This window comes from Pavona decussata, unplaced genomic scaffold (assembly GCF_977016875.1).
Source record: "Pavona decussata unplaced genomic scaffold, jaPavDecu1.1 SCAFFOLD_300, whole genome shotgun sequence".
Lineage (NCBI taxonomy): Eukaryota > Metazoa > Cnidaria > Anthozoa > Scleractinia > Agariciidae > Pavona > Pavona decussata.
In genome coordinates, this window is record NW_028145697.1 from 4,018,984 (window position 1) to 4,036,867 (window position 17,884).

Here is a 17,884-nt window from a genome sequence, read left to right on the forward strand (position 1 = left end):
AAACATTGTCCTAGGTAGCAACAGAAGCAGTGTAATTTTAAATGTCATGGTAATTTTAACAAGTAAAATTGGCGTTGATTACAATTGTGTATGGTTTATGGAACCCTTGAACAGACATAACTTTCTCGGAGCCGTTTGGATGTTGAAGCGATAGTTTTGTTGATTATATCGACTGGAATGCTATAAATAGTGTAAATTACCCTTGTAAACATGAACTTCTCTTTATTCATCCATGTTCAATCCTTGCAACTGAGGAGTGAGAAATTCGACACGCTTATGCTATAGCTGAGAGCCTCGGGTTAGTGTTTTCACGGAGTGGAAAAACTCATGCTCTTAATTTCATCGGAAACATAACCTTGAAAGGTCTTTAAACGCCATTTTAAATGCAGGGCTTCATTTTGAGATAAGGAAAAAACATGACTAGATACTTGTACGAAAACGATACAGCTCCATTACTCAGTTATTATTTATTCCAAAGAGAGAGCCTGGAAACGTTCAAATCATTTGGATGGCCAAGCCACCAATACACGCTACACAATACCCGTTGACAATTTCTATAAGGTAAATGACAAGGGACATGAATGAAACGCTTCTTTGCCTACGATGTTTTCGGGAGACTTGCCAGCCTTGATATCAATGTGATCATCCTGTTACTAAAATGTAGTGGCTGCGTCTTCCACGTAGCATGTTTAAGACAAAATGGCTGAAAAATAAAAGAAAAACGCAACTACTAGTGGTACCTTATGACAGCCGGAGATATTATTTCGCTGCTTTCCGATACCTTGTCCCCGAGAAGACAGTGAGGGAGGGAGGAGTCGGCCTCTACAGGGTGTTTCAAAAGTTCATGGACACTTTTTGTAATACAAATAAATGATAGTTTTAGGAATCCGATATTAATGAAGGTTTTCGAGTATTATGTACATTGTTTCCTTTGACCACTGTTGAAACATCAATATCTAGAGTGCCCCCCTTTGTTCTGTATAACGTTCTTGAGCCGTTGCGGGATGGAACGAGCTAGCTCCCTTAGGCTTCCTAGCGGTATGCTCCGCCAGGTTTGCCGTAACCTTGATTTTAGTCCTCCCATCGTCTTAGGGATCGGATCTCTGCATGCAGCTTCGTCGATGATGCTCCATAGGTTTTCAATGGGGTTAAGGTCAGGTAAATTTGCTGGCCACTCATCTTTTTGGATAAAATTCGGGACGTTTCTCTTGCACCACTGCTGTGTTGCTTTCGCCGTCGCACTGCGAAGTTCGTGAAAAGATTTCGTTTTACAGGCTCTTCTGTTGTAGAGCTTCGGCTGAAAAGAGGCTTCACTTCTTTCTCAAGGATTTTTGAAATGTCTGACTCGCCCCCAGTCGTCTTCATACAGCACGCGGCAAAGGGAAGCGCGCACGAAGCGGGGAGAGATGGGTATCGACAAAGGCAACGCAAGGTGCGATGGGAAGGGAGAAAACCATCAACCCCTGCTGCCCCACCTCACGCTTCCCTTTGCCGCCGGCTGTATGAAGACGACTGGGGACGAGTCAGATGAAATGTAGGGAAGTAAGGCCGCGGCCTGTCATGCCACCCCAAACCATCCATTTGGCGCTTCCTTTAACTTGGTACGATGGCGGAACTTGACTCTCCTGTGAGCCTCATACGATATCGTTTTTAGGGTTCGGAAGATGAAAAAGGTATTTAAGGCACTCATCGCTAAAGAGAAAATATTCCCATTCATCTGCTGTAAATTTAAGAGCGAATACTAAGCGAGCTTTCCTCTGGTTGTTTCTATCCTTTTCTTGACATATACCTCCACAGACCTCCACACTGTTGGTGCAGATCCAGGCAGACCTTTGTTCTTCAGTTGTTTGCTGATTTTTCTTGTAAAATTTCCTCTTTTATACTTTGCTTTTTCTATAACTTTCTTTGCGGTTCTGTCAAGGACTGATGGTTGGCTTGTCGTAAAACTCCTGTGAACTTGACCACTTCGCTATCAGCTCTTGCTTTTTTGAAGTATTTTAGCCGTTTCTCGAACGGATACTCCTGATGATCGTAGAATTGCTGCTTGTGCTCTTAAATAGACTGCCTTTTTAGGGTTCACAATTAGAAATTACACTCTGTTCTTTTTATAAGAACGTCTAATTTTGGAGCTGAGGCTGAATGTTCTTATATTTTTTTGCGATTTGAGGTTGAAAACGTTCTTAAGACGTTCTTAAATTACATTGTATACACTACATGTATTTCAGTAAATCAAGCATTGCCTGCTCAGATATGGTATCAAGAAATGCTGATTATGACTAACCGAGATATGTGTCACCATGCACAAAACATGCCCTTAAGTATTCTGGTTGATTTATATTTGTTACCTTGATTTTGTATACAGATTAGCAAAATAAAAACGTTCCAGTTAATCGACTCTCAGCCTGAGGAATGTTCTTAATACGTTCTTAAAATTTTGGCTAATCCCAGCCTCAACGTTCTTATAAAAAAGGTTCTTTTAAAAAAAAAATAGAGTGTATATCAAGACGTTGAAAATCTACAGTATGTAGTTGCTACTGAAAACAGACAAAAATGGCGGGAAAGTACAGAAACACACACGACACAGATTTGCACCTTTTGGCGGGAAAATATTTATTTCAACGAGGCTTTTTATCTGACTCATACATAAGTTCTGAAAATCGATAAACAATAAGATTTGTTAATATCTGCAAGAAAATGGAGAGAAATATAAGAAATCTGGATGAAGTATAGACTTTTTAAAATGTCCACGAACTTTTGAAACACCCTGTAGACCATATGAGACAGATCCCTTCATACTCACGCCTCAGTTCCACCTCTACTCAAACTGAGATTCAGTCATGTATATATCATGGCGGTGTAGTCACTTTGTCTTTCATGTGGTACGTTTTGAGGTTCGAGCATGCACAGGTATTAAAACGGTCAAACGACCTGTCTTGGAGGTACCGCTAAAGGACTCCTTTTACCTTATTGCATTCTTACAATTTTAATTGCCTTTTAGCCCGAAACGATTGCTCTTTCGATGGATTGTTGACATTGTTAAGGAAATGCCTCTGTATACGATGGTTGAAAATTATTCTTAAAAATTATTCAGTTTTCGTAGATATTTTCCCGTTTATACTTAGGGTTTCAAGACACTTATATTTGTTATACATTTAGGCCTAAACCAGTGACGAACGATTTATGACACTGGTTGTCTTGGCAAAAAAGGATTAGATATCCTGAAAGAAAAGATTTGAAACTGCGTTACAGGTAGAGGCAAGGCTTTCGTTTTTGCCTATTTTTGTACTGAAATCGCGCAACGATGAGCTAATGGTATATTATTTTTTAAAGCCTGATTACTACTTTAACTGGCGTCTTGGTTTTAGGATATAACAAAATGAATACTTGACTGCAAATAATTTTGCCTTCAGGGTCGTGCGTGTAAATTTCGGATTTTGGTCTCACTTAGGCACTTAAGGTCTCGTTTAGGAATGCACACGAATAGTCACTGTATTTTTTATTTGTCTGTGTTTTAAAATGGTCTCTTTTAGGAGTCCAAAAAAAAATAAATAATAAATAAATAGAAGAAACCAAAAAGCTTACAGTAATGCACAGAAAACAAACGCTACAGAGGGAAGCCCCTTTGCGGCTATACAGAGCTGGCTTTTTGTTTTGTTTCCTCTCTGTCGAAGCCAGCGGAATTCTACTAACTCTCTAGAATTTACGAAATGCGAGTTAAGGCTATAATACCGAGAGTTATAAACCAGATGTCACGCAATACGTTACCAAGCAAGTGCTCCACCACAGTGATCCATCAGAAAATTAATCTAACCGAGGCATCAGTAGTCTAACTTGAAGCGAAACACATGGATGTAGTATCACTAATGTTAGATTTAATAACTGCATACAAGAAGTTCAGGTAATATCTTTTCTATCTATGAAAATCAACAGTGCTCCATCGAAATTACATTAACTAAACACAAAGAATGAATACATTTACTGACTTTTAGTATAGCGCTGTGTAAAATTACGTTTATACCTTTTTTACGAAAGTTTACTTTCATTGGACAGGCATGCCTACGCTGCCAGATGACTTGTGCAAAAGAATTAAGTATATGTACGAATTTTCAGAATTTGCCACGATTTGGAGAACTGCCACGAGGAGGCAGTGAGGAGGGCTTGCGTGTCATTGCTTCCAAAGCTCCGCTTGCTCTGGGTGCATCCAAACGTTCTATTTTTGTTTCCTATTTAGTCCTTTTCACGCCCTCTCGGAGGCCTGGAAAGTGTTCTGACACTTATTCAATACATAAGGACTTATTTTACTAAATTAAATGAGAAATTCTAACAAGAGAAAGACGATTTTGGCAGTCTAGCCCAATATTTATTACTTTCATCTCTCTAGTTGCAATTGAATGTGATTTATCCCCATTCTCATCAGCATTAGAAGCGCGAAGTAACGAAACTGTGTTGCCTTTGTAGCAAATCAAAGTTTGTAGATTTGTTAAAGTGATACTGTTTATGTTTTAGACGAAGAACATTTTTCAGACAATCCTGGCCAATTGGTTTCGGGACACTTAGCGTTTTTTGACAAGTTTTGTCGTGAAATTACACAACTACCGATACTTTCAGGTCCCAAAAAGAATCAAAGAAACTTATTCCCCCGCCCAGATCAGTATTGACGTAATTTTTTTGGGAGTACCCCCCTCCCCCCGGGATAGATTAAACAACAAAGGCTAGAATAACTGAAATAAAAATAAAAAAAAAATTTCCCGATATTTCGGTGTGCCCCTCGGGGGCAGAACGAAAAAGAAAAGCGAGAAAGATGAAAGGATCATTACAAATGAAGATTGACGAGATTTAAAATATAAAATGCGTGACAATGATTGGTTGTTTAGGTTATACAAGTGTAAGATTTTCTGAGGTTGTAGTGTTGTCTATTCCACATTTTTCTCTTTTCACTTTGCTTTCAAATTTAATTTGAGCAATATATATTATTTATATTTTTATAAAAGGCCAAATTACTGAGTAAGATGGAGCTTTTAGCCGCGTTAAGTTCGTTCCCGAGGACGACTGGGAATGAGGTAACCTGTGAACGAGGCTTTGGCGTTTCCGCAGCAACCATCGTAGAAAATAGAGCAATTCACAGGACAGGCTTTCTGTACTTTGCACGTATTTCTGCTTACAACAATGTCGTTCGAACCAGAAAACTCTGTACAGCCGACTCAGGTAAGGCAGCAATTCTTTAACAAGAATAGCGAGGATATGTCTTGTATAAAGTTTAGGGCTTGGATGTATATTTCATAGCGTTTTAGTACGTTCTCAGATCTTTAATCTGGTGTATACGTATATACAATGTGGGCAATTTTCGCAGTTTTCGTTGTAGATTGGTGATGGTAAATTTTAAGCTTGGTCCCACGGTTGTGTAATGACGAATATTTCATCTTTGAAAGTGAATATATATGAATTTAAACATTTGAACTGCGAAAAAAGAATGATCATCGAAGTAATATTAACGCAACTTACACAGTTTGCGAAAAGAAAGCCCCCCCAAAATTTCAGGTTTGAACGGGCACAGGTCGCTGTGAGCGATGATCATCTTACATGTAACAGCGGTCACGGCGAAAATGTAAGAGCTTGTATGGGAATTTTTACGACCGGGTCTAGGAGGTAGAAATGCTGTAAATTTCTTAATCAAAATGACATCCGTTGCTTCTTCAGTGTCTACATTGTACATCTTGTCTTTCTCTTAGGAATAGGATTCCCCTACGAAGCATTAATAGCTCGCTAAAATGGCCTCTGAAAGCAAAGAGACAATAAGCAATACACTGTAGAACCAAGGGGTGTCGTAAAAATTCCATACAAACTCTTATATAATCGCCGTGACCGCTGTTATACATTCTGATCACCACTCACAGCTTGAGTTTAGGCTGCCTGTGGAACAGGATTCTTACCTATGACCTTTGCGATACTGGTGCAACCCCTCTACCATTTTGAGCTATCAAGCCAACTGGGAGCTGGTCATTTTGAGAATTCATAATATACCTGCAAAGGTGATGAGGTGAAAGTGAAAAATAAGAAAAAAGAATGAATTAGTGAATGATAGTAATAATATAATTTGCAGTTTTTTACGCAACTCTAGGATGGTGCCTAGGAACACCGAAGTATTTTTGCACAATTTATGACTATGTGGTAAAAGCAGATCTTAGCAAGGGATATTGAAATCCATTAAAGGAAAGTTGGGGGTAATCACATATTTCTCAGAGAGATACATAATTCTAAAAAAAATCCTTAAAATACATAACAATATGTACCACTGAAAAATGCATGGTTATCCCTTATGTTATATTATTCTTTTTTTGGATTCCAACAACCCTTGCTAAGACCTACTTTTCTGCATCATAGACAACATAAAAAAAAAGAGTAAAATACAAAGCAATGTGTGATGTTTTTTTCCTAATGTGTGGTTCCAGAAAATATCCATACCCCCACCACGGAGGGAATTTCACAAAGGACCCCCCCACCCCCCAGGATTTTCCATTTTCTAGGTATTCCCCCCCCCACCACCCCTTCGGAAATTCCTTAAATACAGAATACACCCCCACCCCCCTCTGGAAAAGTTTCATTTCAAAAGAACGCCTCAAAAATCAGTTTGATGTGAACATTTCAGAAATACCAAGAACTGCTTACAAGAGGAGAAAATATGCGTTATCGAAGAGCGCGTGCGCTGTTCAATTTCACTGGTAGAGTTTACCAAAAATTTCTTGATACTGAAATAATTGTTGTGTTTTATATTTACCAGTGGTCATTGACATCAAACTTTACCATTAGCTTCGCTGAAGATTTTAAATATAACTTGCTGGAATAAGTCCAGCAATGCAAAAATGTGTTGTCATTTAATTTGCATATGTCATGTTTACGTTCCTATGCAAATTTTAGGAGATCAAAAAGATTATCGCTTTAGTTCTACACAATTGATGATTTTTTTCTCCTGGTAATCATTCAGTCTAGTTATTTTAGCCAATAGTTTTCCTATTGAATCAGAATAGCATGGACAAAATAAGCATTAGCAGGGCAGGGAGACAAATAGAGCTTTCTGATCGTAACTTGAGCGTAGGTTGAGCTTGGGGCCAATCACCCCTTCTTGTAAAAAGTAACAGATTACGGAAACCTTAAATTCTCGAATCAATGAGTGTTATCTCGGGAGTAGTACAACGACTTGCCAAACTCCAGAAGATGAATACATCAGATGGGGCAACGGTGGTATGACGGGTACACGCCCAATCCGAAAGGAAGCCTGTACTCTGATCAAGTCATTTGCTAACCCCAAAAAGATGCTCCCCAAGGCCCCATTTCCCTTAAAGAGAAAAGGACCAAATGATGATGATGATGATCGTAACTTGAAAGAGCAGACGAAATGGATCCGCCAAACGAAATTAGCATGTTCACGTTCTTATGCAAATTTTGTATGAGATCAATAACGCGTTAAAAGAATGTTGAATTGGCTCTATTTTGTTGAATTTTGGCATAGAAATTACGTTAATTAAGTTTTGGACTTTAAGTTGAAATACTTTGGACAAAATAAGTTTTAACACGGGTCAGTTTTGACAAACCAGTTATAATTGACCGCAGGAATTGACCTTTGCCCGTAACTCTACACAGCATACAAATATAACAAACAAATATTTCAATGTTTTATGTAAAATTGGAGCGTTCACTTTATAGCCATACAAAACTTTCTCTTTTGAAAATTGATACAATTTCAATTGTTGCCAGTAAACGATATTTTCTACGCAAGAAAGCTTCACAAACAACAGTTTCATAATGACTGAGTCACGCAACACAGACATAGATTTCTTGTCTCAGTTGGAGTACTTCGCTTAAAAAGGCTTTTCGAAGAAGGGAAACATGTTTTTAATGTAACAAGGGTTTCTTTAAAACAGTTAAACAAAGTAATGTCTTCAAGAAATATCTACAAAGTTGCAAAGTTGGTAAGTTACAATTTTGAACATTTATGTCTGACATGAACGTGAAGTTGACCCTCTGGAAACTTATCCAACCATTCACCCCTCCTCCCCTCTGGAATTTCCTGGGCCATTGACCCCCCACCCCTCTGGAATTTCCAATTCCCTCCGTCGTGGGGGTATGGATATTTTCTGGAACCACACAATAATTGAAGTTTAATTAACTCTGAAAAAGGCATGGCTCCCCCTAATTTTCATTTTGGATACCAAAAGGACTTGTTAAGTTCTGCTTTCTCTGCATAGTTTTAAACTACGCAAAAATATCCCTATATTAGTAGGCACCACTTATAGGAAACCCAAGTACAGTATGCACAGAAACAAAAGTAGGCACCATCCTAATATTTAACTAGTTGGCGAAAAAGCAATATTTTACCACTCGGAAAATAAAATTCATATCTTTGTGCTACCTCGCGATGGCATCATTTTACATAACAACTACTAGAATATTTGTTTAGTAAAAATTTCTTTCTTATAAGTTATGTGCATTTTATAATGTCCTGTAACCAGTAATTAGCAAGAGAAAAGAACATACATGTAGTAATAACAACACCATGAAAGTAAAGCCTATTCATGCCATACAGTGTTTGCCCCAGTTAGATCATAATTTGAACACAAAAAGAATATTTATTACACATAAAGTATCATTGAACAAAGAAAATCTTTGTTAAAATTATAATGTTGAAAGTCATTATTATTGAGAACTCTAGACAGATTGTTAGTTAATAGTATATGTTGATATGGTTATAACAGACACAAGTAAACTTCACTGGAATCCAAAGAAGTAAAGTTTAAAGCAAAAATGTTGTAACCATTGTTTGTTATATTTGTGGTTGTATCTGATAGGAGAGCATCAAGGGTCAAGTTGAAGAAGTAGTTGCAGCGTATGACTTTGAGGAGACCAAGCCAGGCAAAGGTGCCGTTACTTCTCGCTATTACCGCACTTTCAACATTCCTGAGCGGTTCAATAATCCGGGTATGTCTCCTTCTTTCTCACAGATAACAATGTTATTGTAATTAATAACTCTGGCAACCCAGTTTTCTCCTGTCCTACTGAAGTTAAAGTAGTCCTTGCTACAGAACAGCAGGATGAAGGTGGGTAGTATGCTATACAAACATGGCCAAGTTAAGTCTACCACACATTGTAGATTTTGACATCCTGACGGACATGTAATGCAATAATGCAATAAGATAATGAGATGCGATATTACGTGCATATTCAATTATTGAATATGCACGTAATATTGCATCTCAAATTGCAGTACTGAACAGAAGAGTCTGTGAACACTAATGGCACTACATCAGCACATGAATGTTTCAATTTTTCTTGCTACATACATTTTTTTGTGGTTTCATTGATGCTAAACAGATCCTCATTTATTTCAAGAGAGATGTAGCTGTAAAATCAGATGATGTCATGGACAGTTTTATAACAATATTTTTAGGTTGTATATGTAACATATTTAAATTTTGATCTGCATAAAGTTTGAAATGTGATATGCTTTTGTACCTGAACCTCTTTAAAGTGCAAATATTAGTTTGGTGGACCGTGTGATCAATTGAGTCACAAGTATCTTCCCTCTTTGGCGATACTTCAATGCTAAATAAATAGAATAGCTTATTACTTTTCTAGAAAATGAAAGTGACTGACACAAAGGGGATATATATGCACTCTTGGTTGATTTCTTTTCTTCACAGCTACCAATGCATTGCTTGACTTGGTACATGTACAAAAGAAATCAGTCAAGCATTGGTATCCCTTCTGTGTAGCTTGCTTGCATTTTCTAGAAAAGTATAATAGGTTATTTCTTGTTTATTTAACATTTGCTCAAAAAATTAAATACCTCACTAAGTTCCTTATATGACATCATTCAGTCTCTGTGCCGAACTACATGTAGGGCTAATGTTTTAATTTGTAGCAAGGCAAAGACATTTACACCCCTCTTGCCCAAACCCTTTCAATTGACTGCAGTGATTGTGTATTTTTAATTAATGGTCTTATTGACAGGCAAGTTGCACAACAACCTAGCATAGGCCATGACTCCCATGAGGCAGATATTATTGTAGAATTCGCTCCAGGACTGAAGTCACTGAATCCTACTTCAAAGTACCCTACATCTTAAGACCTTGCCATTATGATTTAAATTACAGGAAATTCATGAAAAAGTCATTAAAACGGGTGTCTTTCAATGCATGTATATGTACAGTCACTCCTTTGACTTTTAATTACCAATATATTTCCAGACGAATGGTGTACAAAATAATAGTCTTAATCAAATTGGTAGTAAATGCATTAGCTGCTCTCTATCAACTCTAAAGTTTTCTAGCATTGTTGGGCTACCCCCCCCCCCCCCCCCAAATGAATTTTTGGTGCTCGGTGAATATTAACACAGCGTCTATTTGTGTTGCTCTTCCTAGACTGTTTTGAAGGTTACAGTGCAAAGAAGCAAAATCCCATGTATATGACAAGTGCAATGGAGTATGGGTGAGTTAATGTAAAAATAAAATGAAATCAGGTGATGATTTGCTAAAAATTAAATAAGTGCCCCCCCTCCTAAAAGTTAGTTTAAGTGTTCATATTCAGAGTGCAGCATGGCTATGTAATAAGATTATGTAATAACATTATTACTAGCAGTTCTCATTGAGAAGTGAGTGCTGCCGTTTAAGGTGTTTTTGAATGCAAATACGACAACGAGAATTTCAACAAAAATATGAATTATTTTATTTGCAAAATAACATGGTTACATGTATGTTCTTTGAGTATAACATTAACAAGTACCTATAGGTGTTCCTAAGGCTTTTGCTGGGATTATGCTTGTAGCAATTGCTAAAAGTGGAAAAGAAATATATTGGTTAACGAAAACGGAAGGTGTATTAAACGAATAACACTGTCTAATGCAACATGTAATAATAAGGGTTTTTAACTGATAATTTCTTAGAACGATTAGTGCCACTTTCTTTTGTCTATCTAGCGCAACGTGGAAATAAACTAAATACTTGGAAATCTCCATGACATAAGATGTCATCGATATTTCTTCGTGTCCATAAATCGACCGAATTCGATCGATTGAAAAGCAAAGCTACAAGTGACATAAATGCAACTGTCGGCCTCTAGAATGCCCACTGAAAGCTTCATGACCTTGATGAATGCTTCCTCATATAGAAGTAATCATAATAGATCAGCAACAAGTGCCAAAACTCACCCGTAAACAGCGAAACCTTGACTGTGATCAACTGTATTTATATCTTGCTGCGAGCACATGCGATTTTCTGCTGAGCGAGCACGATTTTCCGCTGAACAGCGAAACCTAGACTCTGATCAACTGTATTTATAACTTGCTGTGAGCACATGTGATTTTCCGCTGAGCAAGCACATGTCAATTTTTCTTATAAGACAGCTGCTGATTGGCTAGAATTGGCTGTGCCATAAAACATATTTCTGATTGGCTGTTTCTTAATGTGAACGATGGATGGAACCGTCAAACCAAAATTTCTCGATGGCTTCAAGAAATATACGAAGGCTGCCTATCGGCAGCAATAATGTAATTACTCTAGCTAGTAGATAACTTCGTTTAAACTCTAATCGAGGTCTTTTTGCACAGTCTAAGTTTATTTTGTTTAGGGATTGACATTGTTTTGATCCAAATATGGACTGGGTCTTGCGAGTTACTGGGATGGGATAACAGTGATCACTCCACAACAAATTTAGCTTTTTTTTTTGGTCAAGAATGAAAAGTTCCTGTATATTGTTATCAATATTTATACAAGAACACCTGCCTTTGCCTATTGATATATAGAGCCTCTACATGCAATAGTTTAAGAATTCCTGGCTAAATTGGCGACTTTTGAGTCATTTTTCACATGAATGTAGCATATAAGCTAGGTTGTCTTTAAGCGGCCGTTGCATAGGATTATAATTGCCATGGAATGTGCCTGAGCAAAGCTTGGAGAAACATTTTCACATGGCCAGATCAGACTCACTAGTGTTTGAGATCACAGTGACTATATCGAACCTTATTAGATATGCCTGTTCATGTTATTGGATACTGAGCTTGATCAGACACTTGCAAAAAAAGACTTTCTGGGTAGGAAAAGGGGGCAGAGGAGAAGGGGCAGTGGAACTTGATCGTGGGTTAGGTGTAGAGTGGGGCATAAATGAGGCTGGATAGTAAGCTTTTATGGCTTTCTTGTTGTTCATTTGACTACTGTGTACAGCTTGCTAGTCACTAAGACTTTCAGGTCATATTTGTTGCATGTGTGCACCCGAATCCCAGGTTACTTTTGCAGGAATGATACTAAATTAAAAATAAGGAACATGGGAGAGGGGGGGAGGAAATGCAGCCTTTCCCTCCCCCACACACTTCTTCCTACTTCATCATACCCTTGTGAGTTTTCTAGTGACTTGTTATAACTGATTTAGAGTCTTATCTGTTTTTAGGAACCATCGCCCAACAGTCCACACCATGCCAACAAGTTTTCATGCAAAGTGTCAGAAATTCACAGAACACCTGGGAAAATGTGGAATGTATAGAAATCAGTCCCTCAATACATCAGTGGACAAAAGCATTGTTTGAAACTCTTAAAGAGTTCCTAGCTATTGATAATAAATTTTGTATAATATTGATGTTCATTTTGTAAACAAATATTGTTTTGTGAAAATCATTTCTGAGATAAAGAGCTTTAAGTATTTACAGTTTGTAATTTAATGTCATTTTTCCCTGAGAGCCATTTTGACAAGATTATTCATTCAGCTGTACATGTACAAACAATAATTGTTTTACTTCTGTTACAATCTGATGTCTTTTTATTGTTTGCATCAACATCAGTAATAAACAATGTCAGAGACAAGTGGATCATGCAGCAACAGTTCAGATAATTATTATTGGAATTTTATTTCATGCCATGCAAAATGTAGTATAGGAGAGGGACCCAGGGTTGGTATTCCACTCGCTCTTATTTTAAGTGTATGCTCTTTGTGCTGTGAAACTGGACAGTGAACTGTGTTATCTGCGTTGTTTGGCTACATGACATACTATAGTGGCCCACACCTTCACGGCAAAACTAAATCGCTAAAAGCAAAAATTGCTAACAGCAAATTAAATCGCCGAGTCAATACAAAGCCAAGGTTCATGGGTAAACCTGTGCCACCTGCAACCTCTTCCGATGCCATCCATGGTTAGTGCAAAACTATCTACTCTTTGCATGCCTAATTACGTCTGCTGCCCCAGTAACCAGAGGGAAAAAAAATCAATATCAGCATTTTATTTACCCTATGCCAATCTAATAAACAGATATACATATAGTTGTAGAGGTTGCAAGGGACACATGGAGTTATGCACAGCCTATGGGCCAGATAGGTGCAAGAGTATGTGGGCTGACTGTGCTTGCAGTCATCATGAGGGGTAACTAAGGTGGACCATATGATTGTAGTGATTGTGAGAGACACATAGAGTTACAGATGAATATGAGCCACCTGGTTGCAATGGTCATTTAACCCTTTACACTTTCTTTTTATTTTCATGTTTTTGAGTTCGCCTTGTTCTGGGTTGATTTTGTAACATTATAGCGACAGGAAGTGTCAACAACAACACATCGTTTTTAAGGACAGCGAGAGACCTTTGTATTTCTTTCTGTGTTTGCATTGATAGTTGGCCCCCCGTGGGGTTACAAGGTCAAATATTCCACATTTTTTGGTCCTTAAACTAGGAAAAATGCATTACGTTCTAATTCGCTTCGCTCAAACGAACGTAAATCATTTTACCCTTAAATTCCCGTAATACAAACAAATCACACAAGAAATATGGTAGGATGCGCAAGCGGATCCAAAACAGTTTATTATAAGATAAATAGCTACTAATACATAATAGACTGAAGAAAATTACAAAACTGTTAGTTACCAATACAAGACAACTTGCAGGAAAATCACAAGATTGGTTTTTTTTTTTTACAATTCTTAACAAAAGCCTGCATTAAATAATATGCGTTCGATAAAACACTACAAACCTAAACACTTAGTTACTTGTAATCTGCTTTTAAGGCTTTCTTCTACATACATATCCTTGGCCGAATCAGATTTCCATCTACCATGCATTTGAAGAAGCCTTTCTGGAATTGAGTTACAACTATTACGCACCGCAGAAGTAATGCCACCGGATCTTAAACTATGAAGACCATAATCATTAGGGTTGTAACCCAGCTGACTTAAGGTATTCCTTAAGATATCTCTACAAGTAGTATAAGAAATCTTACCACTTCTAAGGGTATAGATAGAACTACTACGGTGAAAAACAAGCGGTCTAAATAAAGGGAGAGAACTACATAAGTCAATACCAGATAAATCTAAGTACCTTTGTAAAACACTAACAGGACAGTACTTAGACCTGGATGCGCTAATGAAGACGTAATTCCCTTCCCTATAAACATCAGTCTTACTACGAGGTACAAAATTCTGGTATAATTACTGTGAAATTCAATATGCTTAGGAGCGATACTGCGTAATTCGTCATAACGAAAAAATCCTGCAAAAGCTAAAGAGCATAACGCGGCGATACGAAGATTCTTTAAATTAGCGTCTTTCTTATTATGGATATCTAAAATACTCCTTATGATATCTGTGGTAATAGTCTTCTTTTTTACAACGGGCTGTGATTTCTGGCGTTTAGCAGACTCGACAATATTCCTGCAAAAGTCACTATCCAAAGGATTACGATCCAAACTAGGGACAAAGGAATGAAGCCATTTAAGGGCGGCATGGGCTAAAATTACTGAGGAACTAGAGGTGCAAGACTGCTGAACTTCAAATAAATAAAGAGAAACAACACTAAGAGGAAAAGGTAGCTACAAGTTGAAATGCTTACTTTTACACCACTCAAAAACTCAAAAAACTTCCTAATTACGCGAACGTAGGCTTTAGAAGTTGTATCCGCCCTGGACTTCAACATAACTTCTAAAACCTGATAAACGTTGCCTGAGGAAAATTGTTGAAAACCTTTCCAGGACTTACTTGACAAGATTACCTGGAAAAACAAGAACAAAACGTATACACTAAAGGAGCAAAAAGAACACCCGCTCATAACCGAACAAAAGGAAAAGAAATAACGATCTTGGGGCCAGTGCCACATAAAACGATAAACCATAATTATTTGAGCCAGTGCCCGATAAAACAAAATTCATTGACTAGGCCAGTGCCACATAAAACAACAATACGTTGTTTAAGCCAGTGCCATGAGAAATGATAAACCATTAATTAAGCCAGTGCCACATAAATAAACAATATATTGTTTTGGCCAGTGCCACCAAAAGGATATAATGATTAGGCTAATAGACACACCATCAAATAGATTACTCAGTAAATTTCAATCTCAAGGCAATAATATTTCCTGTGAAAAGATCAGACCCTAAGAGCGAAGTAGGGTTCCTACCGTGGGTTAGAACCTCCTTCCCAATATGAATACTGTGGGCCACAAGATAACTACTATACTTAAGTGTAATTAAAGGCCAGAAATGGGCCGAAGGCCAAAGAGGTACAACAAGCGTACCAACGGCCTGCTGAGATTTCAAATAATGCAATACGCGTGGGACGATACCAACTGGAGGAACTACTAGGCAATTTTCCCCTCGAAGAGACTGAAAGAAAAAAAATCAACACCCGAAGTATTGGGGTTCCAAAACCTCGAAAAGAATTTGGGGAGCTTATGATTATAATAATTAGCAAAACAATCAACGCTATGGGGCCCCCACCGGGCATCAAGAAAAAGAAAAAATTCTTCAGTAATTTGCCAATCATCAGTGTCGATTAAACGACTAATATAATCGGCTTGCTGATTCAAGGTGCGAGGAATCCATTGTACTTCCAAATGAATCCCCGATCGAACACAAATATCAAAAATCCTTCGGGCCATCTTATGACCTCTTATGCAAATCCAATTTCATGCTGCCCACTTCAACAATCTTAGCAGCTGCTTGGCTATCAGTAAACCACTTAACGTGTGAACCCTCAAGCACTGGAGCAAATGATTGCAATGAAAACTCAATAACAGACAACTCCCTCCACGTAGAACTTTGAACGGTCTCGCTCTCCGACCACATTTTGTGGCACACAAAATCATTGTTAAAGTCAATAAATGCTCCACCCCCGGTAGCACTAGCATCTGAATATACAAAATAACTAGGATCTTTACTTACAAAACAATACCTAGTATTGATATTAACCATATTATCCTTCCAAAAATACAGTTCTTCCTTGCAATAATCGTCAAGACGGAATACAGAATCCCAGTTGTCTCTGCACAAGGTAGACAAGACACAATGTCTGGTCATTATCCTACCAATGTTACCAACCACAGGCCCGGTAGAAATAATTTGACCCGTGAAGGAGGCCAACTCTCTTGCAGACACTTTCAGATCGGCTTCAATAATATGATTAATTGTATTGATGATCTTAATAATTCTTCTTTCAACAATTTTTAAAGTACCTAGTGCAGAATTCCAGGTAATACCTAACCAATCCAATACTTGGGTGGGTTCCCATACAGATTTCTCTTCATTGACAACAAAACCCGCGTTATACAAATCCCCCCTTACAGCTAGGGCCTTAACACGACAACTTTCCTTATCCTGAACAATCGCCCAACCATCGTCAAGGAAGATGGCCATACAAAGACCCTGGATTCTCCAATACTTTTCTAAAGGCTTCAAAACCTTAGTGAAAACGTAAGGGGCTGAGGAGAGACCGAACGGGAGCACAGTGAAAACATAAAATACTTCGTGCGCCCGCCATGAAAACCCCAGAAAAATTTGGTGTTCCTGTGCAATCTCGATATGATGATAGCCGCTTTTTAAATCAAAAGAAAACATGTACGCGTCTTTCGCAAAATAAGCCATAGCAATTTTCCAGTCCTCATACTTAACACTTTGCTTAATTAATGACTTATTGACATGGCGCAAATCAAGAATTAACCTCTTCTTGCCGCATGGCTGTATAGAAACTGACAAGGGGTTTACAACTTAAGGCTGTTCTTTAACCATACGCACCCGACCAGAGTTAACAAGCTCAAGAACGGCTTGATCCACAAAAGCAGCATGAAGTCGAGCCGACTTATTATTTCTAAGCTTTACAGGCAATGGAAAACTGATGAACGGCAGCCTGTAGCCGTTTTCAATAATTGAGAGAATAAAATCCGGAGCACCTATAGATCTCCAGAAACCTAAATTATTCTTCAAATTACCCTTGACACCTAAAGAACGCCCGCTTTCAAGTTCGTAATTCTGTGTAATTTGATCTACCTGCGCCAAATCATCCTCATTGCTTCGGTTGAGTTGATTGGCCTGCGGTCGGCTTGTTGTAGGAGATTCCAGGGCAAGCATTGTAGCTAGAGGACTGGTAGCTTCCCGACCAAAAAACGGATCTACAGTCCTTGGCCCAGTGTCCGAATTTGCCGCATTTGAAACAACGGAAGAAGTCCCCAGAAGCATCTCTACGGCCTAAAAATAAAAGCAATGACGAAACCAGTAGTAAACGGAGGGGGGGGGGGGGGGGGGGCGCAAACCAGGAAGATGAATAAACTGTATGGAACCGCGAGCGTGAATGGTACTCAGGAGACAGCGGAGGATATAAATACTAATACTTGGCCAATCAGAACATGCATGTAAATCAGAATGCACAATAGTGGGTGCGGCAGGTGTGAAACGAAAACAACTGCAACTAATTACTTGGAATACCAGCGGAAAATACATTTATGTTGCCAGGCTGTAGCTTGAGAATTTAAGCTGGGAACCTTTTATTGCCCTCCACATCTATGGCACGATATTTCACTACAATTGGCAGAATGTGGGTTGCATGCAATGAATGATTTGTTTTACAGGCAGATATGAACATGTCGCATTTT

General features: G+C 38.3%; 1 protein-coding gene and 1 pseudogene across 2 annotated transcripts; one reads left to right on the top strand and one right to left on the bottom strand.

Moving 5' to 3' along the window:
• The first annotated feature begins 5,059 nt into the window (after positions 1-5,059).
• LOC146454709 (piercer of microtubule wall 1 protein-like) lies at positions 5,060-12,850 on the top strand. 2 transcript variants are annotated; one of them, XM_085095284.1, is made up of 5 exons: positions 5,060-5,205; positions 8,844-8,913; positions 8,997-9,092; positions 10,416-10,482; positions 12,436-12,850. In XM_085095284.1, the coding sequence occupies exons 1-5, from the start codon at positions 5,167-5,169 to the stop codon at positions 12,569-12,571; spliced, it is 408 nt and encodes a 135-aa protein (XP_084951410.1). In that variant the 5' UTR covers positions 5,060-5,166; the 3' UTR covers positions 12,572-12,850. The 2 variants fall into 2 exon arrangements, with proteins under 2 accessions (XP_084951410.1, XP_084951411.1); XM_085095285.1 differs by lacking the exon at positions 8,997-9,092 and having other exon boundaries at positions 5,061-5,205; positions 8,844-8,973.
• Positions 12,851-15,054: 2,204 nt separating this feature from the next.
• Positions 15,055-17,382, bottom strand: LOC146454710 (uncharacterized; annotated as a pseudogene).
• Positions 17,383-17,884: the final 502 nt, after the last annotated feature.